The 26,284-nt window shown below is 33.8% G+C and overlaps 2 protein-coding genes across 2 annotated transcripts; both read right to left on the reverse strand.

The window, feature by feature from the left end:
• Window positions 1-5: 5 nt before the first annotated feature.
• Window positions 6-11,906, reverse strand: LOC119191992 (chitin synthase chs-2-like; the record flags this gene model as incomplete). The annotated part of the gene is given in 17 exon segments (XM_037445847.1): window positions 6-20; window positions 633-769; window positions 772-858; window positions 1,378-1,578; window positions 1,768-1,978; window positions 2,287-2,549; window positions 3,575-3,636; window positions 3,638-3,724; window positions 3,961-4,046; window positions 4,544-4,764; window positions 7,103-7,412; window positions 7,710-7,906; window positions 8,101-8,431; window positions 8,640-8,806; window positions 9,062-9,306; window positions 11,341-11,455; window positions 11,747-11,906. Coding segments are annotated over 16 exon segments (2,718 nt in total), but the record flags the coding sequence as incomplete, so codon positions are not given.
• Window positions 11,907-13,254: 1,348 nt separating this feature from the next.
• LOC115445043 (MPN domain-containing protein CG4751) lies at window positions 13,255-19,036 on the reverse strand. The gene is made up of 7 exons (XM_037445848.1): window positions 18,680-19,036; window positions 17,744-17,860; window positions 17,030-17,264; window positions 16,841-16,934; window positions 16,325-16,494; window positions 15,660-15,908; window positions 13,255-15,576 (listed from the first exon to the last, which is right to left on the reverse strand). The coding sequence occupies exons 1-7, from the start codon at window positions 18,872-18,874 to the stop codon at window positions 13,922-13,924; spliced, it is 2,715 nt and encodes a 904-aa protein (XP_037301745.1). The 5' UTR covers window positions 18,875-19,036; the 3' UTR covers window positions 13,255-13,921.
• Between the last annotated feature and the right edge of the window lie 7,248 nt (window positions 19,037-26,284).

Raw genomic sequence — 26,284 nt, forward strand, 5'->3', positions numbered from 1 at the left:
GTACCCATCATAAGCATGCACTGTAAATAACGAAATCCATTTAAAAACTGCTGTGATGGAATATACTCACCCAAAAGTATTTTTTATATAATCAAATAAAATTATCGAGAATTTTAATTACAAACTACGTCACTGAGAAATTAAACACTAAATGCGTAATAACCTCATTAGAATGCCACATAACCATCAAGTAATAATTTTTGTGCACATTCTGTTTATATTCAAACATGGAGGCGTGTTATTGGCAATAGTCGTTAAGTTTGATATTGTATATTATTTGATATATTAGGCAATAAGCCTTTTTTCAAATTAAATTAAAAAAATATATAGACATTAGTTTCAAACTGAGGTGGTATATATACTTAGCCAGTCTGTTTCTAGGATAGAGGAAATCCATCATTTAGTGACTACAGTTATTCGTTATTTATAAGCAAGTTAAAACCGACAGCTAAAACTATGGAATTAACCTAGGAAGATCGAACGTTTGAGTGCGTTTACGGTATTCGATTAAGTATAATATTCATATGAATGGAAACAAAGCGATGATTCAGATCAATGTCGACGCCTTAATATTACCTTTTTTAAACATTTAAACCAAATATGATTCAGATTATCCAGTATATATGACTGACCTGATAGACGATATACAATGTGGAAATGTTGTCGTTGACTTGCACGGTGCGTTTGGAGTCCGCGAGCAGATCGAATATGTTGGCCATGGTGGAGGGCACCCAGCGGCGGCGCTGGTTGAAGAACTCGTCGAACCGCTCGGGCAGTGCGTGTAGGCGTCCGACGCCGCCGAGTACTCCACGCGGTACCCGCGCTGCAGCAGCAGCGTGCACAGCCAGCGGTCCTCGCCTGCGCACAACGACACATGTGTCACTGTCCACCCCGATACTGCCGCTAAGCTCAAAAGCGATATTTAAAAACTAAATATTGATTTTATGTCGTCAGATAGCTTAAAGAAATACCCATCCAATGAACTTACCTAAATAACGGTATCTTGTTTGGAACTTGTTAATAAAACCTTAAAAGAGTTTCTCTACCTCAGTTTTACATACAAAACTATATATATTTACAAAACTTCGATTACCTCAAAATAAGGTTCCCCTGACATACCGCTTTTCGCTTAACACGACAGTATAATATGACTTCAGAATCACGACACGAAAGTCTATATCGTTCCATAATTATTGCCATCATTCCAGAATCCAACATAATTTATGGGTCTGGAGTCACATTGACATATGAGTCAGATCATTTGTTAAAATCGTTAGTCTAAAATTTCTTACTGTTTGTTTTCGTCGGGTTCGCTTTCTGACGAAACACTCACGAGGATTGAGTTGTGAGCATAAGCTAGTACAAAAAAATAATTACCTTGATCGTATTGCACGTAATGTCGAGCCTCATTGGAAGTGAGTGTATATTTCTTCATGACGTTATCGTCCATGAGCGCCTTTCCCCTGAAGAGGGAGAAGCATCCCGGACTACAGAGTACGCAGCCGATCATGTGTTCAGTCGCCTTTTGCAGCCAATGACCAATAGCATATTCGAACTTCTGGTACCAAGCCGTGAAACCTGCGATACGAAAACGAAATTAAGTGGTTATTTTTTTTTTGTAATAAATAAAGAATGACAAATACATTAATTAACAGTATGGAAGTATAAAGAGGTTTTAAGTTTTCTTATTTATTTGTTAATAAAAAAATGTGTTGCATCAATCTCATACTGAACGGGGATTATGGCAGGCAGAGAAAAGTTATTTACCAGAGCCGACAGGATGAATGCGACCGCAAGCGGCGCCCAAGTTCTTATCCTTCTTCATAAGATCGACCAGCAACGTGACAGCGCTCGGCTTGAAGTCGATGTCTCCATCCAAAGCTAATAGGTACGTGTTCTCGGCAATCACTTCCTTACGATCCACGGATATTGGCAGATCCATCAAGCGATGCCCCAGGAAATAGTACATGTACATAACCTTTAATAACAATATTATTCAATCAATAATATTAACTACAAAATAATAATGTTAGCTTTTGTAAATTATTGAGTGATTAAATAAACTTATATGGTTACCATTTTTTATGAGCTCATTATGTCCTCAGGTGACTTAAACTAACAGCCGAGCATATGACGTTTTATGGACCGCGTAATTTTGTTTGTATCAAAGAATATCACGTGTTATGGTTTCTGAAGAGCTAAAAACCTCACCCCTCAAGATGCAACAAGAATTATATCTAATCAATTGTAATTGAATATTTATCAAAATCATAATTAAATATTTACCTGCGACCATCTCTTTCTGTGCCGAATCTTGGATTTATCTTTTAAATGACAAATCAACTTATTTTTCCCTGGCATGGTCCAAATTAGTTTTCCGCCGTACGGGGTGGGGTATTTCTTGGGGGGCCTTAACCTCACGTTAGTTAGATGCACTTCGGAAGCCGCTTCGTCCACCGCATCCACTAGGCACTTCACGAAGCGATTCACCTGCGAGTCTTCGGCACTGTGATCGGATATTTCAAAAGCGTCATCCATGAAAATATGACCTGAAGTAAAAACATTTTAAATCAGTATTTATATGTTCAGCAAGTTACCCGAAATATAATTAAAAAAGTTTTAAAGGGGCCACTGTAATTTTTATAAATTACTACAATAAGAAAAGTGAATTTTTAGCAATAAGGTACATCTTTCACATTGAATTTATGATAATAATTTGTGTCTCAATATACAAACAGTCAGAGATACAAAATCATAATATTAGTAAATTTTAAGTTGAATATTTGTTTTTTTGTTAATATCAATTTGCATGGTTACTTTAAAATGACCCAGCAATAGACTGTCGAATATAAACATGGTATGACTAAGGCTATCTATGTATTCCGAAGCAGTCGCTATGTCATTATATTTTGTGACGAATCGGACAAGTGGCGAATGTTTTCCGAAGTTCGATAGCCAGATGGTTTAAGTATTGGGCATGGATAACGGGGAATTCTGCGGGGGACATTGATATATTACATATTTCTCGGGGCTAGCTGATATCAACTGATACGGGAGGTGGATGTCATGACTAACTTCAAGGTGGCTTACTGAGCAGCAATAATGTAGAAAAGTGCACAATCAATTGAAATTGATTTTAATCAGTGTGCATTGTACACAATTAATCAGACGATAATAATTTATATGTAGTTACTATCGCTATGCCCATCTCGATTATCAGGCGCACATCATTAAATTTATATTTTACGATGTAGAGCTAAGAAAAGAAAAAAATTGAGGCTAAAAATACTTGATATTTTATGAATGTAAGTAATCCTTTATAAACATTTTATCAGATTTCCGAATTACAAATGCAAACGATAACGACAGTGACGTAACTAATGCACCCAAACTTTTTTGTGATACAATAGGGTGCAAGTTTATGGCCTCACAAATTCTAATCTCGAGCAACTTGAGTATCTAAGATTCAGATTGCCCAATTTGAGAACTGAACCCAAAGCCTCGCGACATGCTGGCGCAAGCTTGGTGAGGACTAAGGAGTGCATGAGAGGCGTGAGGGTTGTGTGTCGCTTACACTCGAGTTCGTAGTAGTCGGGGTCGACGATGCCGAGGTACTTCTGCGCGACGCGGCGCGCTCTGGTCCTCGTCGAGGCGGAAGATAGACTTCAAGAACTCGATCATCTCCTCATTGGTCTCGTGCCACATTGTCGCACACACTTGTATTCTGCAATTCGTAAAATATAAACAGTGAAAAGTAACATCATTTTTTCTGAATATAATAAAATTAATAATTATAAATAAATAATCTATTTGAAAATGAAATGATCATTCATCAAAATTTTCTATTATGATTTTTTTAAATAAGTTTGTAATTTTTATTTAATTTTGCTTATTTCAATATACTTGCGGTATTTAAGTCGTGAGACAAATAATGTTATTAAGTTTGAAATGAGTAATTACCTGGTTATCGAATCGGATGGTTTGATATCTTTTACGATGGCAAGATCGCTTCCAACCGACGAATCGTCGCCAAGACCCTTCAAATCCTAAAAGAGAATAATTATAACATTTTGATCCAATTTTCTGGATTCATTCACGGAAACAGTCCATAGCAGTGGATATTTTACTGCTATTATCCATATTAGGTATTATGTAGTATTAAAAATTTGGTCATGAAAGATTTATAGAATAGCTTTAGGAAGAGATAATTGATTAGTTTTGATCATCTGGATAAAGTTAAGTGAGTTTTTATCACTGACTTGCCGATCCCTTTTTCTATAACTCAATGCGTTATATTTACTTGCGAGAACAACATTAAAGCTTTCTAACTTCGCACCATATTGTAGATAATGCCACGCCACCATAGTGTAATTAATGGGTATTGTGTGATGTATCGCCTCACCGTGACGACCGCAGTGCAATAATACGCAGCGTTGTGATGCAAAATAGGGTATTGCTATTGTTTATGGGTAGACGTGTCGCTTATCATTAGGCGAGCGGCTTATTCATCTCGACATTCAGTTTTATAAACCTCAAAACTCACCTCAACCTGGCAATCATTATCCAAATCCTTAGTCCTGTTTAACAGCAACGATTGGTCGATTAGCGGTCCGATGTACCACGGTTTGGCAAACAGTTTGTCAGTTGCGGAGAGGCGCTCGCATCGCGGCTGCCACGTGTGAAACACGATCCACGCTTGAGATATGAGCCACAGTAACCACACCCACGCCATCTCGTGGCCCACGTACTCCCGCAAGAAGTACACTGGAAATATGCGTATAAGTAAATTTTTGTCGAATCGTCATAAATAGAATTTAAAAAAGGTGTTTAATTTGAAGGTTTTTTTGTTATTATTCGTGAACATACCATATTCAGATAAAATATTTATTTCTTATATAATTCATAAAATTAGTAAGGTCAGGTGGGGCAAGTGCGCCGACGGGGTAAGTGCACCTGCCCTAAAAAATCTAAAACTATTGATGTTATACAATTACCGCAATCTTATATCTATGCTACTAACTGAAATGCAGTTCCACTAAAAAACACAAATGGCTCTGTTCATTTTAATACGATTTATTCGCCATTTTATTTTAAGTGTCATTTAGACCTGTAAACAGAGATGACCCCGTGAAAGATAACATCAAATATTTCAAGATATTTAACATATTTCTGTAAACCAGTAAGGTGAGTACATAGTTTAAACTTTTTATTTTAACTTCCTGCCCAAATTTTATCTATATATACTATAAAAATGGTTTTTTTAGCAATGCGAAAAATCCACCTCAAAATTGTCAGTAGGGCAAGTGCGCCACAGTTAATAGTCGTATGGCGCACTTACCCCTAAACCATATATTACCAACCTTTTTGAGAATAAGTTTTACTAATATGACTTATTATTATTAAAATGTAACAGCATCATTTTTGTACTCAAGGTATTTTGTTTTGAGCCGACTTAAATAAAAAGGTGTATTAGTTGATTCGTCAGATATTTGTTTGTTTTAAATGGTTCGTTTTTACAAAAGAAGAAATGAGAAATGTTATAAGGCTTAAATCCTAAGTTTTTGGGTTATAACGCATTCAAAAATGTTAATTCCTACATAATTGTATGTTTTTTTAGTTTTTAGAAATAAAATGGATTTCGTATTAAAGCTACCATTTCTTTATAACAACATATCCGCACATAAAACTCTAATATTAATACCAAAATATAGCAAAAAATGGGTAAAATGTTTTGAAGCCCTGATTTACAAATATATGGCGCACTTGCCCCGAATTTGATTTGACAGCCATAGTTTGTTATAATATTGAGTTATAAAAATTATCCAAGAGCAATGCGGGTAAAACTTATTTTTCTCTGGACTAAAATGAGTGTTTTCTTTATAATGTTTCATATTGACGTTTTTTTACACAGGCGCACTTACCCCATTTCCGGAGGCAAGTGCGCCTACTACCATCTTTTTACTTTGAGCAAAATATTATTAAATTATTGTCTGATTTCCTTGAATAACTATAGGTCGTTATCACAAAATACCAAATATTCTTAAATTAATAAAATTACATTCTTAAGTCAGCACAAAAAGAAATTATTTTGCATTGAATCCAGCTATGATAATTTTATGGCGCACTTACCCCGACTGACCTTATGTATTTACATACAATCCTAGAAGAACCCAAAAATAAATATTAAGTACTTTGTTATGAAGCATATAACAATAATGTGACATCAGTGTTTATTTCAGACAGAGTTCGCAGAAATTACAATGCTATCAATAAATCAAAATAATTTATCTTTAAATTCTGATAAAACAAATTCTTTAGTATGTCTCATCCGGTCTTAACTTTAATTAATTATGACGTCTTATACTTTGCGTCTCCTTCATTTATTTTTCAATAAAGATTTAATGAATAAATACGGAGAATTTACGATTTCATTGTATGTATATAAATTTATTAATTGTTTGTCTCTAATACTATGACAGTCAAAAATTAACTAATGAAGATTAAACTTCAAATAAAAATCTAACCCCTTATAAGCAAGATTGTAATTGAATCAATAAATCAAAATAATTATCGGATAATATTCTGATAAAATAATAACAAATAGTTTAGTAAATCTTATAAGGATTTAAAATATTAATATCTTTTTTATCAGCATATAACCATTATCAAACAATTTTACAATATTTAAATGAATTGTAAAAATCTATGTCAGTACTTTCCAGCACCCACTATGATAACATTATCATAGTATGGATTATGAGACAATTTCCGATTTTAACAAAATTTACGCAATAACTAAGTAAACCTAAAAATATACCTCGCTACCGTTGTAAAATCGGAACACACTGTATATTAAAAGGCTTGATGGACAACTGAGTATTAAAATTGTTTTCCTGTCTTCAAACCAATATGATACCTATAAAGTCCGCGCCACGTTTTTGTATGCTATTTAATGTATGCAAGGATAGTTTAAATTTTACAGATTGTTAGCGTGCAATGCTTTAGCCAAGGAGGTCTAATAACTTATAAAACAAGCCTTATAAACCTATTCAAAATCATTAAGGTTCACAAAAGATTATATGCTATAGCTAATAGTGCTTACCAGGTGGTATCTCGTAAAACAAATTGTCAGGTATAGTTTTATGGAAAGCGCAAGGGTCTGCATTTCTCATTCCGCAGAAAGCAATAAGGAGGTTGATTGCCACGGGCCCGACGAGAGTCAATGCTAAAGTGAAACTAAAATTTTGTATAAGAATTTTGCAAGCAAACTTGGCACTTCCGAAACAGAAGTAGGCTGCTCCCACTTGAATTAATGCGACCCACAATGCTGAGGTCCATATCGCGTCCAATTCGAATATACCTCCGGTGACGTCATAGCCTATGGTTTCGTCATCTCGGACTACTATTAGAACCTGTGGAAGAAGATAATTGTAAGTCCTATCAGTATATATTATGCTAATGACATCGTTTTACCAGTTCTCTTTCTGCTATTTTGCACTGGAATGCTATCAGATAAGCTATCTTGTATTTCATTATGAAGTGATTATTCAAGGCTCACAGATTTCGCCGTTCCGAAAAATACAGATGTGTTATTTAAACCAATTAATATTTAAAAACATACTTCGGCGTCTAGACGTAATTTACACAAATATAGTAGGTACGCATCTTAATAGGCCATTATTCAAAAGAATTACATTGAAAGCGAACACCTCGTTAACGACATACTGTCTCTCTCCAAAGGCTTTGCTGGCGTGAGTGAAAAAGGTAAACGGATTGTCATTTTGCATATGCAGCGATATTAAAATGCATGCCATAAACACTATAATCTTCCAAACAGATAGCACCCGCTGAGTGTAGTACCGAGTCCTCTTGAGGTTGTCGCGTAGTTCCTGCAGCACCGTAAAAACTAAAACGAAACCAAAAAGCCAATTATAAAACTAGATCAAGAAGTAAAATTTGTTCCAAAATATATATATCGCCACATCTAATGACATATTCTTAAATCATCTCTAAGCCCAAAATTTGGTTTAAAAACAGACTCTACATTATGGTTTATTCATCAATATCAAAATTATTACTACTTGATACAAATGATCTCACCATAACTTTTATTGTAGGTGTCAACAAAATTCTCCCAGAAGCCTAGAGACACTAACACACATGCAACTGGTATGGTCCATAGAACTGGCGTTCTTTCCATAAGAGGCCAAACAACAAACGCCGTGGCTTGTGCCGATATCGCCAATACATCCAATATCAATTTTATAGAAAACTTAGAATCCATTCGGTCTCTCGTGAAAATGTTTAGCAATGCAGGGATAGCGCACATGGCGTTCATCAACATGGCTCCTTTCACAGCGTCTAATTCTGGTAGAATTATTAATACAAGTGCTGCTATTCCTATTGCTTGTAGTGTCTCTGTTATGAAAGCCTGGAATAATATTGTCAATGATAAACATTAGAGTAAATTGCAGATTTTATCAAAAGTCTATTATGACTTAATGGTTTTTAAGCAGAGTGAGAAAAAGGCTATATCTTGACTGATTGTTACTAAAAATGCTGAAACTTAAATCAAAATAGAGCAGCAATAAAGTACCGAGTCCCTCGTGTTTAGAGTAGTATACGTTCACAATACTTACAATAATAAACTGTGTTTTGGTTGGTTTCTTGGCAGTTTTGAAGAAGCATATCCTGACGGATCTCAAAAACACCCCTAACTCCGGCACACCGAATACAATAAGTGCTGCCCATAGCCATGTTATTCTTTCTTCTAAACTGTGTACCGTTATGAACTGTTGGTCTAAAGCTGAAGTCCACAAAAGAGGAAATTATTACCGTGAGGTAAATATATGTTATACGTTCCATCATAGAATCCATCTAACAAACACTTTAAATAAAAATGCAAACATATATTGTTTAAAAGGTTGGACCAATATTGTCGAGTTCTACCTAACTGAAAAAACAGCAATTCGATAAACTACGTTGGCAGCTAATACTGATCCGGTACAATTGTATGCAACAGGTCCTAACTATTTAGCTGTAAATACTTATTATAACTTACCAAGTCGTCTATTGCAGTGAGTAATTTGTCTGTCTTTCTTCAGTTGTGACGTAATAAATAGAAGAGTTCCTTTAGCTATGACTGCGGAACCCAGTACTGCACAAAAAACCAATATGTAGGCAAGCACTTTTAAGATTTTTACGCTTGTTTCTATCCAATTTTTTGTGGCCATAGATCCACTCTCCTTTTTCACCGGAATCTCTCGAAATAGATTCCATCCTTTTGTTTCTTGTGCAGTTCTTTGACTACAAATAAATAATAAAAATAATTACAAATAAAAATCTATAAGTGACTAAGTCTAGTCTAGTAGAAATATAAATATTGGAAACCCAGAAGATTCCAGGTTCAATTTCCAGAGATTTGATGTTCGTTATTTTTTAGTTTTGGGATAGGTACTTGATTATAAGTTTAAAAATAAGTTAACAAAATGGCCGTATCATGTGTTCTTCATGGTTCTTCATTGCCTTTACTTTTAGAGCTTGATTTTTAATATTCTATAGGTTCAAGAGTCCATCGGAATATTAGTATTTATACTTTATTATCTACAAGGGTTTTGGATTAAATTAATTAAACAATACCGCTATCTAAAAGTGACCGTTATCTACTAATGACACCCACACTGAGTCAACCACATATTTGCAAACTGTTGCAATACCAATGACGTCACGACGACTTTCCAATCTAAAAAGGTATGCAAGTATGTACTATACATAGATATTCTAATTTAACCTTCACATTTTACAAAACAATGATACAGGAAATTAAACATAGGTATTCCTATTGATTAAATTTTATCAATATTTGATCAGACATTGTGATGCGTACAGAGGGAAATGGCTACCTGCATTATCTTTAATAATAAAGGCGTGCCTATGTATGCATGTTTTTTTATTTATTAATTATTCAAAAGTAAACCGGTAAGTAAGATAAAGGTACCTATTTCAGTCATATACGCCATTGCTCACAGACATATGCTCTTAAACACATCTAAGATATTAACATAAAATTGTACAGATGAGGCCGCATTTCCATTCCATAAGTAGCCTGTATGCACGCTTGGACTGGTATGCAACTAGAATAGTAGAAATGTAAACATGCATGCAAGCTGTAATTCTAATGAAGGTAGTATTATATGGACATGCAAGTGTGACATGATAGCTGCAAGCAAGCACTTCCACAGTGAAAGCGCGGCTTAAGTTAAGGGAAGTTTTCGTGTATAGAAACTGTTATGTAAAATTACTGATAAAACCAAAGAGATCGCGTTGTAGCACTGCAATAACCAATTATTACTAATATAAATCAGTACAGTTCAAAATCTTTTACATTCTTCAATTAATCATGTCCTGTGCCTAATACAATGGTGCAAAAACTTATGTAGGTAGGTACGTCCGTCTAGATATAAATAAAAATGTTTTGAACTACAAACATTACACTTTGCTAGTAACAGCGGCTACATTTATAAAAAGATGCCACGTACCACTTTGTAATTTAAAAACCTAAATGGGGGTTGTTATTTAGAGCGGTCGCTGCTGTCCTTGTCATTCAGTTGTATAAAAATTAAACAGGTACATATGAATATACGTACCTTTTATACAACTGAATGAATGAGCTCTCTTTTGTATCAGTATTAAAGATGCAACGGTAGCAGTTTAGCCGGATATCGGATATCCGGCCAACCTTAAAGCCGTATTGCCGGATATTCGGCATATCTAAGCACTTAACATACACTTACTCATTCATGATAGTGGTGCTAACGTGGTGAAGAGTGTTCGTTTGGCTAAGTAGGATTCTGCTAGATGTTTTATACATACGTTTCAAAGAGCTATAAGGTAGTCGCTCAAAGTCCAGGCTAAAGTGACAAGAATGATTGCTACTCGAAGACGACTTGTGACGCATTATACTTATTAATAACTAAATAAAAAAAAACATTACCTAAAGATAAATAGTTTAATATTCGGTCGGCCGGGTACCCTAGATATCCGCTAGAATATGCCGTATAGTGTGTAGGCCGCCGGATAGGCCGGATACCGGATATCTGCTTCATCTCTAATCAGTACACATTTCATAGCCTCAGGTATGTACTGGTTAAACTTAAAGTTTCCAAATCGATGGTGCAACTCACACACGAAAGTGGAATCTAGAACTTTAAGAACAAAGTTGCACTAATCCTGCGCCCAGCAACATTGTCACCTTTGTTAAAAATCAAACCATCTAGGATTTTTGGTAACCAGTAGGGATTGTGTAGCTGTTCAGGATTTGTAAAAGACAAAACCACTTACTCTATTTCATCACCGTCATCATACAGCGGGGTGTATTCTGTATCTGAATCCTCAGAATCGTCTGCTAACTTCTTAAAACCTGGTGTAGTGGCGGCCATTGTGCCTTATCTTATAACTGGAACAAGAATATTGTATACTCCATATTTATCACACTGTACACCTTTTCACATTATTCTAATATTTTTTTAATTATTCATGCTTTTGAAAACGTTAAAGTACAAAGTTTTCACTATGCGTTGCCTATTAAAGCAAACAATATCGACGGGTACCCATTTCGAGTATACCTCAAGAGGCATCGTGAAACAGGCGCTACATATAGACGCAAATACGATACAAAACCCTTTTGTAATAAAATATGTTATAATGTTTGTAATTAAATAAGTTACAAAAAATCACTAATACATACCTTTAATGTAGAAACATAATATAAATTAGCCACAAACTTAGCACATATTAAATATATCCTTGCGCCAAAAATTAACAAACAATAACAGATATACAGAAGTGTTATCGCCGAAGCAGTGACGGAGTTAATAGGCTAGTGTTCACAAAGTGGCTGCTCAAAGCGTAATCCCTAATATCAATCGACGGTCATTATCATATCGTGTTGATTAAATTGTTTATCAATCGCCGATCACTCTAAACAAAACTGCGATTTGAGTATTCTTTTTCATTATCTAGCACAATCACATCCTTGATTTTTAGTTATGTTTTTCATGTAAATAAATACCTACTAATAAACGTTCATTTGTTGTAAAATTTAATTCCATAGCTGAATGTATAACAAAATTATAATTATAGGCCATTTATCAGCTTTGCACGCATCTATGTCATATACTGGTCAATGGGAATCAGTGGCAAAAGTTCCATATAAACCGATTCTTGCCGGCTTCCCTTTCGTAACTTATGTAAAATATAATTTTTATTGGAACGAATTGTAGATCGCATTTATGCTTATTAGTAGTACCTATATGTTGGTCGGATTCCCATTCGGAAAATGTCACCCTTCGTCAGTGCTGGTCCTGTATATACCTATCAGTCTATTTACGAGTTTTGATAAAATCCTTTTTAAGAGATGTTTTCATGGGTACACGCTATTAATTATTACAATTGCTGATGCATCAGTGATAAACTATGTGTGTGTAAAAAAATTACACACACACACATATTATACAGTCGCGCCTTTTATCCCCGAACGGGGTAGACAGAGGCGCAACTGGTGCACCCACTTTCTGATGAGTATATTCCATCCCATGATATGTCAAGGGGCGAACCTATCGCCATGTCGGGCACCGATTCCAGAATCCGAGCCGATACTGAGTTTAAAACAATATATCACTTTACCCAACCCGGCGATCGAATCCGCGACCTCAGAACTGCAATCGTGCCATAACACAACTACGCCACTGGCAGCACAATTTAATATGCAAATATATAGATTTTGATTACTTTGAATTGCGGGACCAGCTTGACGTTCGCCTAATGGTAATCGATACGACCGCCCATAAACAGTAGATACACCATCCAATATCTTAATTTACAAAGTATTGTTTGGTATTCCATTGCGCTCGTCATCTTGAGACATAAGATGTTAAGTCTTATTATGTCCAGTAGTTACACTGGCTATAATGTTCTTCAAACCGGAACACAATAGCGACTATACACTGCTGCTTTGCGACATAAATAGACATTGCAATGGTACCTATATAGCTTTGCCCGTATAGATTAGGTACTGGTAAATAATATAACCCCATGTTTGATAACTTTCGCTTTTCTACGAAATAATATATCAATAATGATGCATTTCACACTATCAGCTACTACTAGGTACTTCCCAGGCGAATAATGATAAGTTGAAATAACTCCATAATTCCCATGATAAGGTAACTCATTTAAAATAATAAGAAAACAATACTAAGTATACAATCCTAATTTAATAATGATAAATAAATAATTTACACACAGGAATACTGTCATTACATTGATAATGCATTATAAAAGGACATCAGTCGTGTTTGCACAAAAAGTAAACAATCACATTCGACAGCAAGGATTGCAGGTTCCATTCCCGCGATACCATTCATATTTGTGTGATGCGCAAATGTTTGTTAGGTCCCAGGACAATACGAAGTTGCATTACATGTACCTATCTACTGTTTAATAATTTGAGAAATACATTTAGTTACGCATAATTACTATTTGAATATAGATTATAAGTACATATTAGTAACAATTTCTAATATGCCGGAATAATGTAGCTCATAATTAGTACTAAACCATAATATGATATCCTACTGAAAAATTAAATACCATTGCCACCAATCCACATGAACTATGTAAAACTAAAGTAGATACCTACATTACATCTATTCGAAAATCAGTCAAAATCCAAACTTGGCATTTTCAGGCATAATTGAGATTTGTATTACTACTAAGTTGTAAATTATCATCTATCATATATTTAAGTAAGTAAGAAATATAAGTTATTCGATTGAAGGTTCAAGACTGAACGATTTAAATTACATGGAGAATTCCTTGTCTGGAATATTCTATATATTCCTTTTAATTTATTATCTTACAATTAGTTCTCATTATCATTACCGGCTAATTTATTCGTACTATAATCTTGTCCTTTTTCATAGTCAGATGTGTCTTCGTGTTTAGAGAAGTTACCCATTGAAACTTGTGCTATTGTGTCCACAATACTTGAAGTACCCAAATATGAGTGGCTAGACGGCGGTACTGAGCTCACTAAATCATCAGTCTTTGTGAGTTTCATTGCCTGTTCATACTCCGACATGTAATCTGACAATGTTGCCTTTTTAGTCAACTCGAGCATTTGATTCAAAAATGATTCTCCTCCAACTCTTGGCGGTAGACTAAAATCTGTTGCTTTCATTTCGCCAATATCAGATTTAGAAGTGTCTACTTTGGAAGAACTAGTTTCTGTGTGTTTCGGCATATCTGTATGCTCATGTTTTTCAGGCTTTCCTTTGCCCACACTCCCAAAATCTGGCGGTAAGTAATCTTTACTATTTTTAATCAAATCATGCGGTGATTTCAATAAATCATGCGGAGACTTCATCATCATGTTCTGATCCAATCCAGCTTTCGAAGATATTGGACTACTGCTTGACAACGGCTTTAATAATGACTCTTGCATTTTCATCAACGACGGCGACAAAAACATATTATTGGCGGCTAAGGTAGACTTGGACATAGGGTCAGGAATTCCCAAAATACCTGCACTGGAATATTTACTTGCGGAGAATAGAGCGTTCGCTATGTCAGCAGAACTCATCATAAGATTAGAAGCTATGCTTGCAGGAATAGGAGTTGCAGAAGTGGTACTGGTAGCAGTACTGTTTGAGGTTTTATCAAAACTGCCAATACTGTTTGTTAAATTCTGTAAAGACGCTGCATAAGATGGCGGGTCAGGCAGTTTGCTGCCTGACAAACTCGCCGCCAAACTAGGCGTCATGCTTGGTGACAAACCAGTAAGCATGCTGTTAGCTGCGGCTAAACTTTCCAATCCGGTAGGACCTAACGGGAGAGACATGTTAGCAGGTCCTAGTCCCAAAGCCATACTAGTCAACATATCTAATCCCGTGGGATATGATGACGGTAGGGTCGGTGTTGCTGATTTCGACGATGATTTTGAGGATGATAGTACCGGTATATTTAAAGGGGGAGTTTCAAACTTATGTGGCGAACACGAGCCAATACCAGATGACACATTTATCGGCGGAACACCTGCTGGGCGACTGACCATTTGCTGCAATGTACTAACCGACGGGAAGTTAGGTACAGATGTAGTCTGACTCGGTTTTGACACGGGGATAGGTTGGGGGACTGCTAATAATGCATCCAGATCCATTTTGTCGTCATTCTCCGACGAACACCCTAGTTCATCGCGTATGAAATGCCATAACAAACCATCACTCTGTTCTCTTGGGAATTTTGTTGTCAGTGTGCATTTCAATTTATCTAAATATGATATGTCTGGTTTAAAATTTTCTTTGAAATTAACAGAAGCGTCGTCCGAAAATGTCGAATAATACTTTATGCTCTTTTTAATTTGTTCCATGGCATGAGTTGACAAATGACTGTCGTGAAGCATATTGTATTGTAATAATAAAGGTCGCGGATACTCAGTAGGCCTCTGTTCTGGAGGCGGCATTACCCAGAAAAATGTCAGCGATGACTCCAACACTGGACTCTCTGGATTATATGGTGCTGAAAAATATAACGTAAAAATTTTTTAAACAATTTTTTAGCAATTTAATTTGATTTTCTAAGGAATTTAAGAATATACATACAACAAATAACACCAATGCAAGGAATGTACAATATTTCAGATGGTCCACGCAACTTTATTTGATATTCAAGTTGATTGTCGCAATCTCGGAGACTTGGCATCGCAGGATTCGTCGGGTGAGAATGGTACCACCCAAGAAGTGTTAAACCAAGTTTCTCAATCTCCATTTGAATTTCAAGCTCGACTAATACACGGGGCCTGTTATCATTCTTGCTAACAAGACATGGAAATGTGTGCGTTATCATTAAATCTGTAAAAGAAAAACAACATTTTTGTTTTGAATCAAATATGTAATCATATCACACCCTTCAATGCACCTGTTACCAAATGTAATAAAAAAAATATCTGGAGTATTTATGAATTCAATTTCATAAATAGGCTTGTAACTACAGCTGTTATTGCAATATGAGTGTTAGATTATTATATAAAGAGGGTATTAAATTAACAACTACACTTGTAGAGGGTTCTGTTCATAAGCGATTCTTGTTAATCATAATAATATAGAACTCTTGAAATATTGCTGCCAGTGTGCTTTATGCATCTGGAAATTCTTGCATATATATTTCTGCAAAATCTAGTGCTAGTGTAAACTTAACTTTAAATAATATTATATGTTAGTTGTTAGTTTGGATTTCATGGATAAATAATAATAATTTAATTACATACTGTGATTGTTCAAATCCCAAGTGCCAGCAAGGTAACCATAAACTTCCTCTTTTTTCAAATGACAGTGTATATCAAGCACAAGGTTTGCATTTGAGCTCACTGACACTAAGAATGGTTGAATTTTTCCTGCAGATGAAAATGACACTGCTTCTATTAACATATTTGCATCACTGGAAAGATCAAACAATAACAGATTACAGATGTGAACGCAACAAATTTTATGTATTTAATAAATTATTTATTATTAAATTAATTACATGTATAACATTGGTGAACTTATTGACATTTATGAATTCTTTTGTTATTATCTCATACAATATTTAAAAAGTCAATAGTATAGATTTTGTAATAAATTAGGCATGACATATATTTATAAAGTGTAGTAACAATACTTTTTAAGGATTTTTCTTGAAAAACTTGTATTATTACTATCACTATACCATAAAAACACATAAATCTGATCGGGGTAGTAATGTCAAGCCAATTTTTGAATACATAATATCATTGTGTACTTACTGTTGCATCATTCTATTAGGCACAGTATTGTGCTTCATGACAATTCTCTGTGGTGGAGGCTCCGGTGGACTTTCTACTTCCATCTCTGTTTCTTCTGCAAAATAACAAAATACCATACAATGTAATCACCATTTACCAAGTTACGGATACAACTATAACTCAAATCCATAAATAAAATTAATAACCAACCATCACTGTGCATGTTTTCTCTCTGAAGTTGTTTTTTGCGAAGATAAGTAGCTTTTATTGTGTCAAGTTTTTTTCCCCGATACTTGACGGATGCCCATCCACAGCCTGATCGTTTATCTGGGTTTATTATGCGTTTACAATGTATCGCCCATGCTGAGGGCGAGCAGAATATTGTTTCTGTCTCATGAGATTTTATTTTACCATCTGGCTGTAAGTCTCCCACAAATTTTTGACCCTGTGAAACAGTTCATAATAGTGGGAATATAATTATTATCTCTATTTTAACTTACCATGACAATTAGGACATGAATTTATTCCACAATATGTGAAGTTTGTTGTGGGACCAGTTTATGAAGGGTATTCAGTGTTTGATTCTCATACACAAATTTATATGTACATGACCTTATATTCTTTATGGGAATTTTATCATCTAGGTATTTTTGACTTCATAAGCCAGGTTTTTTACTATGACAGGAAATCTGATCATACTTAAAGGTCATATTCACGAGTAATCTATACAATTAAATAAAGATGAAGAGTTTGTTTGTTTGAACACAATAATCTCAGGAACTACCTGGTGGTTTCAATTTAAAAAGTCTTTTACTATGGGATAGCACATTTATTATAAATTATTGTATTATAAATTAACATTGATTTCTATAATATCACATAACATTTTGTTTCATGTAATAAACAATCATCATTTTAACTTACTAGATATTCAATAGTCATTGCAGCTATGCCAGGTTCTAGCATTTTGTCTTCCAAAAGCATCTGCAAAGTGACTCCTCTTCCTGGCATAGATTTGTTTCCAGTATGCGCCTCAGAATCCTGCAGCATATACATCAATAATTTAAATATTAACTGAGCTTCTTTATAAAATAAAATAAAATGTTTTAGTAACTAATTACACTTATACAGCTCAATTCAAATTTGTCCATAAAAATCACTGGTTTTGTATGGAGGCACATATGCATGCGTTCAGCTTTCCGCGACAAACAGGCATAAAATGACAAGTGTGTTTTTATCATGTGCATACTAATGCCAATGTTCAGCACTGTACTGCCACATATAGTGCTGTTCCTGCACGTTCAGCAATGTATGCAGATAGTCCTGCAAGTGAAGTTGTAATTTGCAGAGGCGGATACATTTGATTTAATTAGAGTATTAATGTCTTCAACCAAATTTCTGTTTCTACAAAGAGGGCTGACCTACTGTAATTTGTGTTTTAATTTATTACATTCTAGTTTTTCTTCTAAAAGAAGAGTAACAATAAAAACATTGAACATGGAGCTCTCCAAACTGAACTAAATGAAATTAGTTTACTGTAGGCATGTAATTGCTTCTTAAGTCATCCAGCACTGTATGCGGCAGATTGGAGCAAAACTGTATAAGTGTAACCAAAATTGTTCAGCAAAATGTGAATAGACCTAAACAAATGTAGTTAGTCCCTTATTCATCACATAAGCAAATATAGTTTCACTTATGATATTTATAGGTTAAAATGACTGTAGACAGACCTACTTATTAAAAGAAAACTGTATAATTATATACTAATAACTGTTTATCACTTTGTTTTTTCTTTTCTGTTTTAAAAGTTTGTATTTGTTCAGATGTCAAAAGAATTAAATGAAAGGGTACAATAAAAACCTCATCAGTGAATTCTTCTCCACTGGCCACATCTTCTTTGTCATCCTCAGCGGTTTCTTTAGGGGGTTCACTAGATTTTTCGGTTTTATTGTCGTCAATGGGATTACTCGTTGCAGCCTCAGTTTCAATAGAAGTATTGTTATAAGTCGAACCGGACATTAGGGCAGCTGCTAGGTGAGACGATTGCAGATCCATGTTAAATGCTATATACTGTTATTTATGAACGTTAGAGTATTCTTAACTGAATTAACTAACACCTCTTTTCATATTTATTATGGCTTGAGAGTTGAGGCTTCCACCTATTTATTTATAAACTATATTTTATAGATCAAGAATGACAAGCAGGGGTATGTCACTCTCAAACAGTCACTCTATTTGTTTTTGGTCTAACCTCAAATTAATTTTGTTGTAAGATACTTTCAGTTAGATGACACTGGAGAATAAGTTTTCAAAACACTAATCATGCCTTTTATCCCTATTTATAAAATAATTATGTACGTAATTAAATTAGATAAGTAAAAACATAAAAACAAATGTCAGAGGCTATTTTAATTAATTAAAAAATATGCATTACTGAAAATTCCGAACGAAATACGATAAAAAATTGACTGACACAATGACAGAGATTGTGGCAAGTCGTCTGACACAATTTCAAACGAGTTGCCACAATATCTGATGATTGTTATTAAATGGTAAAATATTCAGTTCTCCTTTTGTTGTAACATGACAACTGAAGCTTAATTTAATTTTTCCATTTTATTAATACAATTATAAACAAAACAACGCATACTTTTTAAATTTTATTCTAGTTTCCAATAAATTACATATCTATTTTCTCATAAGCATGTTAAAATATTTATTGCATTAAGTGGCAATATCGCCTTGTTTCCGTAATTTGAATTCCGGTTGAAAATTTTCAAATTTCCCATTGCAGTTTGTGTGCGATAAGTTCGATTACGATTTCCTCAATAATGAAAGAACTTTGCTTATTCAAACGGACCACCGCTGCCTTCTTACTAATTCACCCCGGGCTTTGTTATTTGTTTTGCACGCGATAAGGAACTGATAAAATATTTGGACAAAATGTCTCATGTTATCTTTGTCGTGCGATTGATGGTAAATGACATTTATATTTTTTATAAAAATAATATCGATAGTACTCATTAAAATCGTACATAATATTTACTCAGTCACCGCGATGGCGAAATCTGCTCATTTAAATAGTCTTTTTAAATATTTTAAAATACGTGTGGGAATCCGCATACCTTAAAATTATGCGATATTCATTTTGATTTTAAACTATGAAAAATCTGTTGGTAGACAAGATTGTCGTTATTATGTCATCTTGGTTTAATATACTTATTTTGGTTTGACTATTGAATAAACAAATTTCAGAGCTGTATCTCTAATGGACTAATTCCTTGCATTTGTATTGTGTTATAAATACATGGCATCATTTATTATTTATTATATTTTAATAAATTATTGTATTATTTTTCAGGACCATTACATTATGTCCCTAAAGCAACTAGTTATAGGTGGAAATCCTGGCAGGACAAAAGGTTTCAAGTTTGAATTAAAGTTCTCGACAAAACTCTTAACAGAGGACAAGTATATACATAAAACAAACTTGCGGTACACATATACATAAGCACTTTGAGAGCTGTTATAAATTATATATTGGTGCTTTATGTAGAACTACATTTCCCACTTTGAATCTAGGTAAGATGTTTTCCACATGTTGGAGCCAAGAAATTTACAGGTTGAACTGATTCAGATACTTATATATTATATATCTCCTTAAAAGTGCTTAGACTAGATGTTGTACCCTTAAATATATCACACTGACGGCATACGATATATCACACTGATATATCAAATGCATAATGAATTCGCTGTAAATTCGCTCGGCGGGCGTGCAGCGAACAAGCCGTGGGTGCGTAGCGTTCACGCAGCGGGCTCACAGTTGGCTACGCATTTTGGATAGTTAGTAATAGAGTGAATTCAGATGAGGAAACATTTCTATTAGCTTTGTTAATTGGAAAAAGTAACTAAAAAAAGGGATATTGCCGTGGTTACATGCCACCGTATTAAAAAGTATGTAAGTTGGGACTAAAAGTACAGGCGACAGCACAACAGCAGCCTGAGTGCTTACTAATATAATTTTATTTAATTTTTTATAATGTGTGTATAATATATGTGTGCTAAGCGAATTTGGCACACGGACAAAGTTGCAATAATATAAGATAGGCTGGGTGCTTTTATCCCCTGGATAGTATTTTAATTGTGAATCTGAATATAAAATAGACAGTGCTATGCATCGATACTGTTATTTAGGCATTTTTCTAGCGGGAAGGGCTTTTAACGTGCGTGACACTACGAGAAAATCTTCTCTAAAAGACCTCGGCTTTCACTTTTCTGTCCGTTCATGTCTCTCATATCGAATTATGTTACAGAACATTATACACCGGATATTCATTTCATGAAAACATGGATTTAATGGCCGAAAGAAGCACATATCTCACCGGTAATGCTATATACATATCTTACTTAAAGTTGTGAAAATGTTTACTAAAACTTTTTAAAATTTAGGATGTTAATTTTGACAAATCACACTAATGATGAGGCTAAGGTATAATCGTTATTGAACGTATTCGATTATCGATTACCATTTTTATAAAACTTGATATCGATAGTTGCATAATTATTTGGTATGTTCAGATGATATAAATATTTTTTATTGAATTATCTATTTGTTATTGGTAAGCCATTTCCATTTATGTTTTTTTTAAACCCTACACCACTTGCAGTTATCATTGTGTTAACTATTTAAATCGTGAAAACATTAGATATATTAATTATAGATTTTTTTACCAATAAATGTGATAAATTACAAACAACTCGAATATTTGCAAAAATAATATAATTAAATCTAAATGCAAATTTTTATATTATCGATTTATTTTATTTCAATGGGGATTTGCGATAGTCCGTGATTGTTCATTATGATAATGAGTGGCACTTCAAAATAAAATATGATATTACCTGTAGTAAATTTTACCGAAAAAATACGAAACTTCATGTGAAGGAGCTGTCAAAATTATCATCCTATATTTGATAACGTATAGTTACTAATTAGAATTGGGTAGGACATGACATGAAAACGAGTTTGTAAGAGTAGCCTCATTTTAACATTGAGCCGGTACAATGTCCTACTTCAAATTAGGCGAGGCGTACTGAGGCGAGGCGCTTTAATGTGCGCCTTACAGTATTTTGTAATGATAACACTCAAAATACTTTCCTCTGACTCGCGACTCGAAACGCAGTACCATAATGTTCATTTTAAAATAACGTCCTATTGTAATTGTCTACCTCTCTGTCCTCGTCCTATAGTTAACCACGGAGAATGAGTAACGCGACTGCCGCGACATAAAGTTTAAAGTAGTACAATATATAATTTTGAGCCACTCTTCCTTTTTGACGTTATGTACGGGACAAATGTACCGCTTCTTATATGTCCTACTCAACAAGTTACTTTTCCTTGCTCGAACAGTAATATTCATTAATGTTTTATTTTTCAGATATTACTAAAGTATTTTCGGACCATATCTACTGCCTTACAAGTGGGTCCCGAAGACACGCGGTATACAATACTCAAATTGGTTTATTCCAAAAAATATAAAACATTTACGAAAGCGAAGGGAAGACGATTTTCACCAGAGGAAAAAAATTGTCATTGTCTTTATTCAAAAAACGTCCTAAATATTACAAACTTTCATGCAAGTATTTTACTCTACCATCATCAAGAACTGTAAAAGCCAAATTAATATAATCGCAGGAATAAATCCTATAATTTTCCACTGTTGGAAATAAAGGAAAAAGATTGTTTTTGCTTTGGTCTTTTGTCTGTGTCATATGATCCATACAATGTTACAAGAGTTTGCTTCACATTAAAAATGGTCTTTTTCTAACTACGATTTGGTTTTTTTATTAAAAGGCATAAAAAAAATATTTTAATCAGCCAATAGCATATTATTTCACAAATGGACTTAATAAGATAGAGCTAAAAATATTAATACGAACTGTCTTGGAAGATGCCATTGATGCTGGGCTTAACGTAATCAACACAACATGCGACCAGGCACCCGTTAATGTCGGTCCCATAACACAGTTGGTTAAAGAAAGATGTAACTAAAGCTGTATATTTACGGAAAGGAAAATACTGGTAACATGACATAATACGCGTTAAAGGACAAATAACAACCCCGTTTATGAGCTGTTGCGGCTGAACATTTAACGGCAAGAGCAGAATTCCAGCAGAATGTCGTCAGTTAGTAGATTTCACACTTTTACTTAACAATTTATTTAATTCATTGAACGGGTGTAGCGATTTTTATTTATTGTAAACTAGCTTTTGCCCGCGGCTCCGCCCGCGTGATATAGTTTTTCGTTTAAATCTCTCAAAAGTTATAAAGTTCCCCTTTTGCTACAGTTTTCATTACTGCTCCGCTCCTTTTGATCATAGCGTGATGATATATAACCTATAGTCACAACGTAGCAGTAGTGATACACAACCTTGAAAATTCCTCTAGAGAATTTCCCAGGTTTGTAGGTTTCCTCACGATGTTTTCCTTCACCGTTGAAGCAAGCGATAATTCACAAAGAATATACACATAATATTTTTAGAGAAGTCAGAAGTGTGTGCCTTTGGGATTTGAACCTGCGGACATTCGTCTTGGCAGTCTGTTCCACAATCAACTAGGCCAACGCCGCTTTTTTGTTCACGTATTGTTTATTATTATTTTATGCAGATATTTTTTATCTTTCACGTTCATATTTAAATGGTAAAAGGTGCTGCCCTTGCTGTCCCATCTTAAAAATAGAATATGTATCTACAAAAATGATTAGCAGTCTCATAAGATTGATTTCTTGTGACTACAGTGTTTACGGTCCCTTACTAAAAGATCCTTTAAAATTACCATAAGGGCAAACTACTTTTGATTTGAGTTTAAAATAGATAAATTATCAAGTCCAAGTGTGATTCTTTTTACTGATGTATCCTTCATGGACAACAGCTTCAGCGTAAAATTAACATTTCAAAATGTTAAAGTGCCTTAAACAAAAATACCATTTCTTAATTTTTCTACTCTGAGTACGATTATGTATTTTTCATATTTTTGAATACTTAATTTCAAAGAAACAAAAAATAAAAACCGAGAAATTCTTGATGACGTCACACATACAGTTGAATAAAGTTGTTCCTTGGTCCATCTTTTCTTTATTAAAAACTAAGACATCGTCATTTATCAATGTCAAAAGATAATATTATGCCGGCGCCACAGATAACAAAAATATTTGAACTCATGTGTGGCACGGGAATTTTCGTATTTGTGCAAAGTTTGTTTAAATGTTTACGTATTATCTTGTCATTCGGTATTGGTTTTACGACCACACATCAAGCGTTCAAAGTTATAGAGTTGCTTGAATGAGAACTGGTTATATATGGAAACCTAAAAGTAAAAGCCATAAAAAAAAATTAATTTTGGTCAGTGTCTGTAATAGAATACAAATACGCAAATACCCGTGCCAAACATGAGTTCAAACAAGTGTTCTAATATTTGTCTGTGTGTGGCACCGGCAAAGACGTTTTACAAATAGACGCGTCATAGACTAACAAAATTGCACATAAAACGGCGCACTATTCACTATAGCATCATGACTGTACATATAATTTACAAAATTGGCTCGATGAAGTCTTTTAAGTTATACAGGTGTCAAATTAACGAAGGACCAGCTATACCAGGTTGATAGAGGATTAATTTATTATATAAAATATATACCTTCTGTGTCGCCTAATAATATTGCATCGTTCAGAAAATATTCAATCGTTCCTGCGTCGACCTGCTTGCTTTAGTTGATGTTTTGTTAATGTTACAACCGGTACCTACATTTCTGCAGCAATTCGCATTACTTCCTTTATATTTTATGTAACAACCTATCATTTTGTATACGACTTATTTATGAGTTCGTTGTTTGATCATAATGCTCATTTTGTGTTTATTGTATGTTGTAATGTAACCACCACGTAACCCATAATTAAGAGTTAAGTGATGGCACTTTAAAGATAATCATCATGCACACAAGTGCGAAATTATTTTGCTTTTATCGCGTTAATTGTTCGAATCTCTCCTTTTTTAGTACATACTCTATTTAGATCATATACCCACTGTTATGGTATATATCTAATATGTATTGGCAATTTGTATCGCATTCGCATTTCGCTGTTGATTACTACCCGGTTTCATAGACCTGTTTTAAATCAGTTCTTATTATAATTATTTAATCTTTCTTATTTAACAAATTGTTAAATTAATCTGTTTAATATCTACATAAAATATTTTTATATTATTATCATAAGTAAAACAACTTCGCAATGACGAAGAAAGTATATTTTAATGAATGCTAATCTTTATAGTTCCTTTTTCTATGGATAAGTATAATGATCATTGTAAACTTGATGTTAATTTCTTTTCCAGTGAACATTTTCAATTTTTAAAAGTAGCGTGACTTATTTGTGAAATAATTTTGTTTGGCTTAGAATAAGTTTGTTCTTGTTAATATTAGTTTCACTTGTTTGTGTAGAAAGATAATGCTAGAATCCGAATTTCCTTTTTGATGAAGACAAAGATAAATAATATGGCTAGCTAGTATGTTTCAGAGTTAATTGCTGTTCTAGATTTGTAAATTTTATGTATTTCTATATTGAATCGTATATTATTAGGCAATTTTTATAAAAATTATAAATTCTCTTTTATTTGAACATTGATACTTGATATTTATTTGATGATACATTAAAATGATTATCGAAATACAAAAGAATTCATATATTTTTATAAAGTTAAATCAATTGTGATAAAAAATATAGTTTGACAATTGAGAATGTTTTAGCATATTATAAATATCAATGTTTATTATTATTCGTCACAGTATGTATTTTTAGACATAAAATAATTTTAAGTATATTTTATTATTTAGTATTTCGGAATTTTACAGTGTATTACAGTTTATTTTAAAGTAGTATCGTTTACTTTTCCATTGAATATAATTAATAACTAAGATCAAATTATCAGCGCTTACATAGCTTAATAGAGGTGTAATACTTTGTAAATCTAATATGGAATGTGAATATCATTAGTACTTACTATAAGCATTTTGTACACAAAATGTTATAGCAAAAAAAAATAAAAATAATATTTTCAATATGATGTTTGTCTGATTAACGATCTTATTCTTAGATCTTATTACTATCGAATTATTATGTATTGATAATGATAGAAGTACACTGTAAATAAGATGTCAGAAATATTATACTACGACGGCATAGCAAATACAGATCTGCTTCTAAGTATTTTAATACTTGGATTGCCGTCTTCTGCACTTTTAAAACCGTTTGCAAAATAATAAAACACAATAAACCTGAATCGTGAAACGCAACGAAAATCGCGAACGCCCTCTACCTCACAAGTATGAAGCAGCCGTAATGTCGATTGGCACAAAACCCAACGAGTAGGCTCTCTATTTCCATATATATTATAATTCTCTTTG

The sequence above is a fragment of the Manduca sexta genome, unplaced genomic scaffold (genome assembly GCF_014839805.1).
Source record: "Manduca sexta isolate Smith_Timp_Sample1 unplaced genomic scaffold, JHU_Msex_v1.0 HiC_scaffold_2203, whole genome shotgun sequence".
NCBI classification, from domain to species: domain Eukaryota; kingdom Metazoa; phylum Arthropoda; class Insecta; order Lepidoptera; family Sphingidae; genus Manduca; species Manduca sexta.

Bases quoted from the DNA above. Each gene is read 5' to 3' on its own strand.
- LOC115445043 (XM_037445848.1), bottom strand. From the start codon at position 18,874: ATGGATCTGCAATCGTCTCACCTAGCAGCTGCCCTAATGTCCGGTTCG. The intron at 17,861-18,679 runs GTTTTTATTGTA...TATATGCTGCAG, and splicing joins GAGAAGAATTCACTGATGAG to GATTCTGAGGCGCATACTGG. The intron at 17,265-17,743 runs GTAAGTTAAAAT...ACTGTTTCACAG, and splicing joins CAATGACTATTGAATATCTA to GGTCAAAAATTTGTGGGAGA.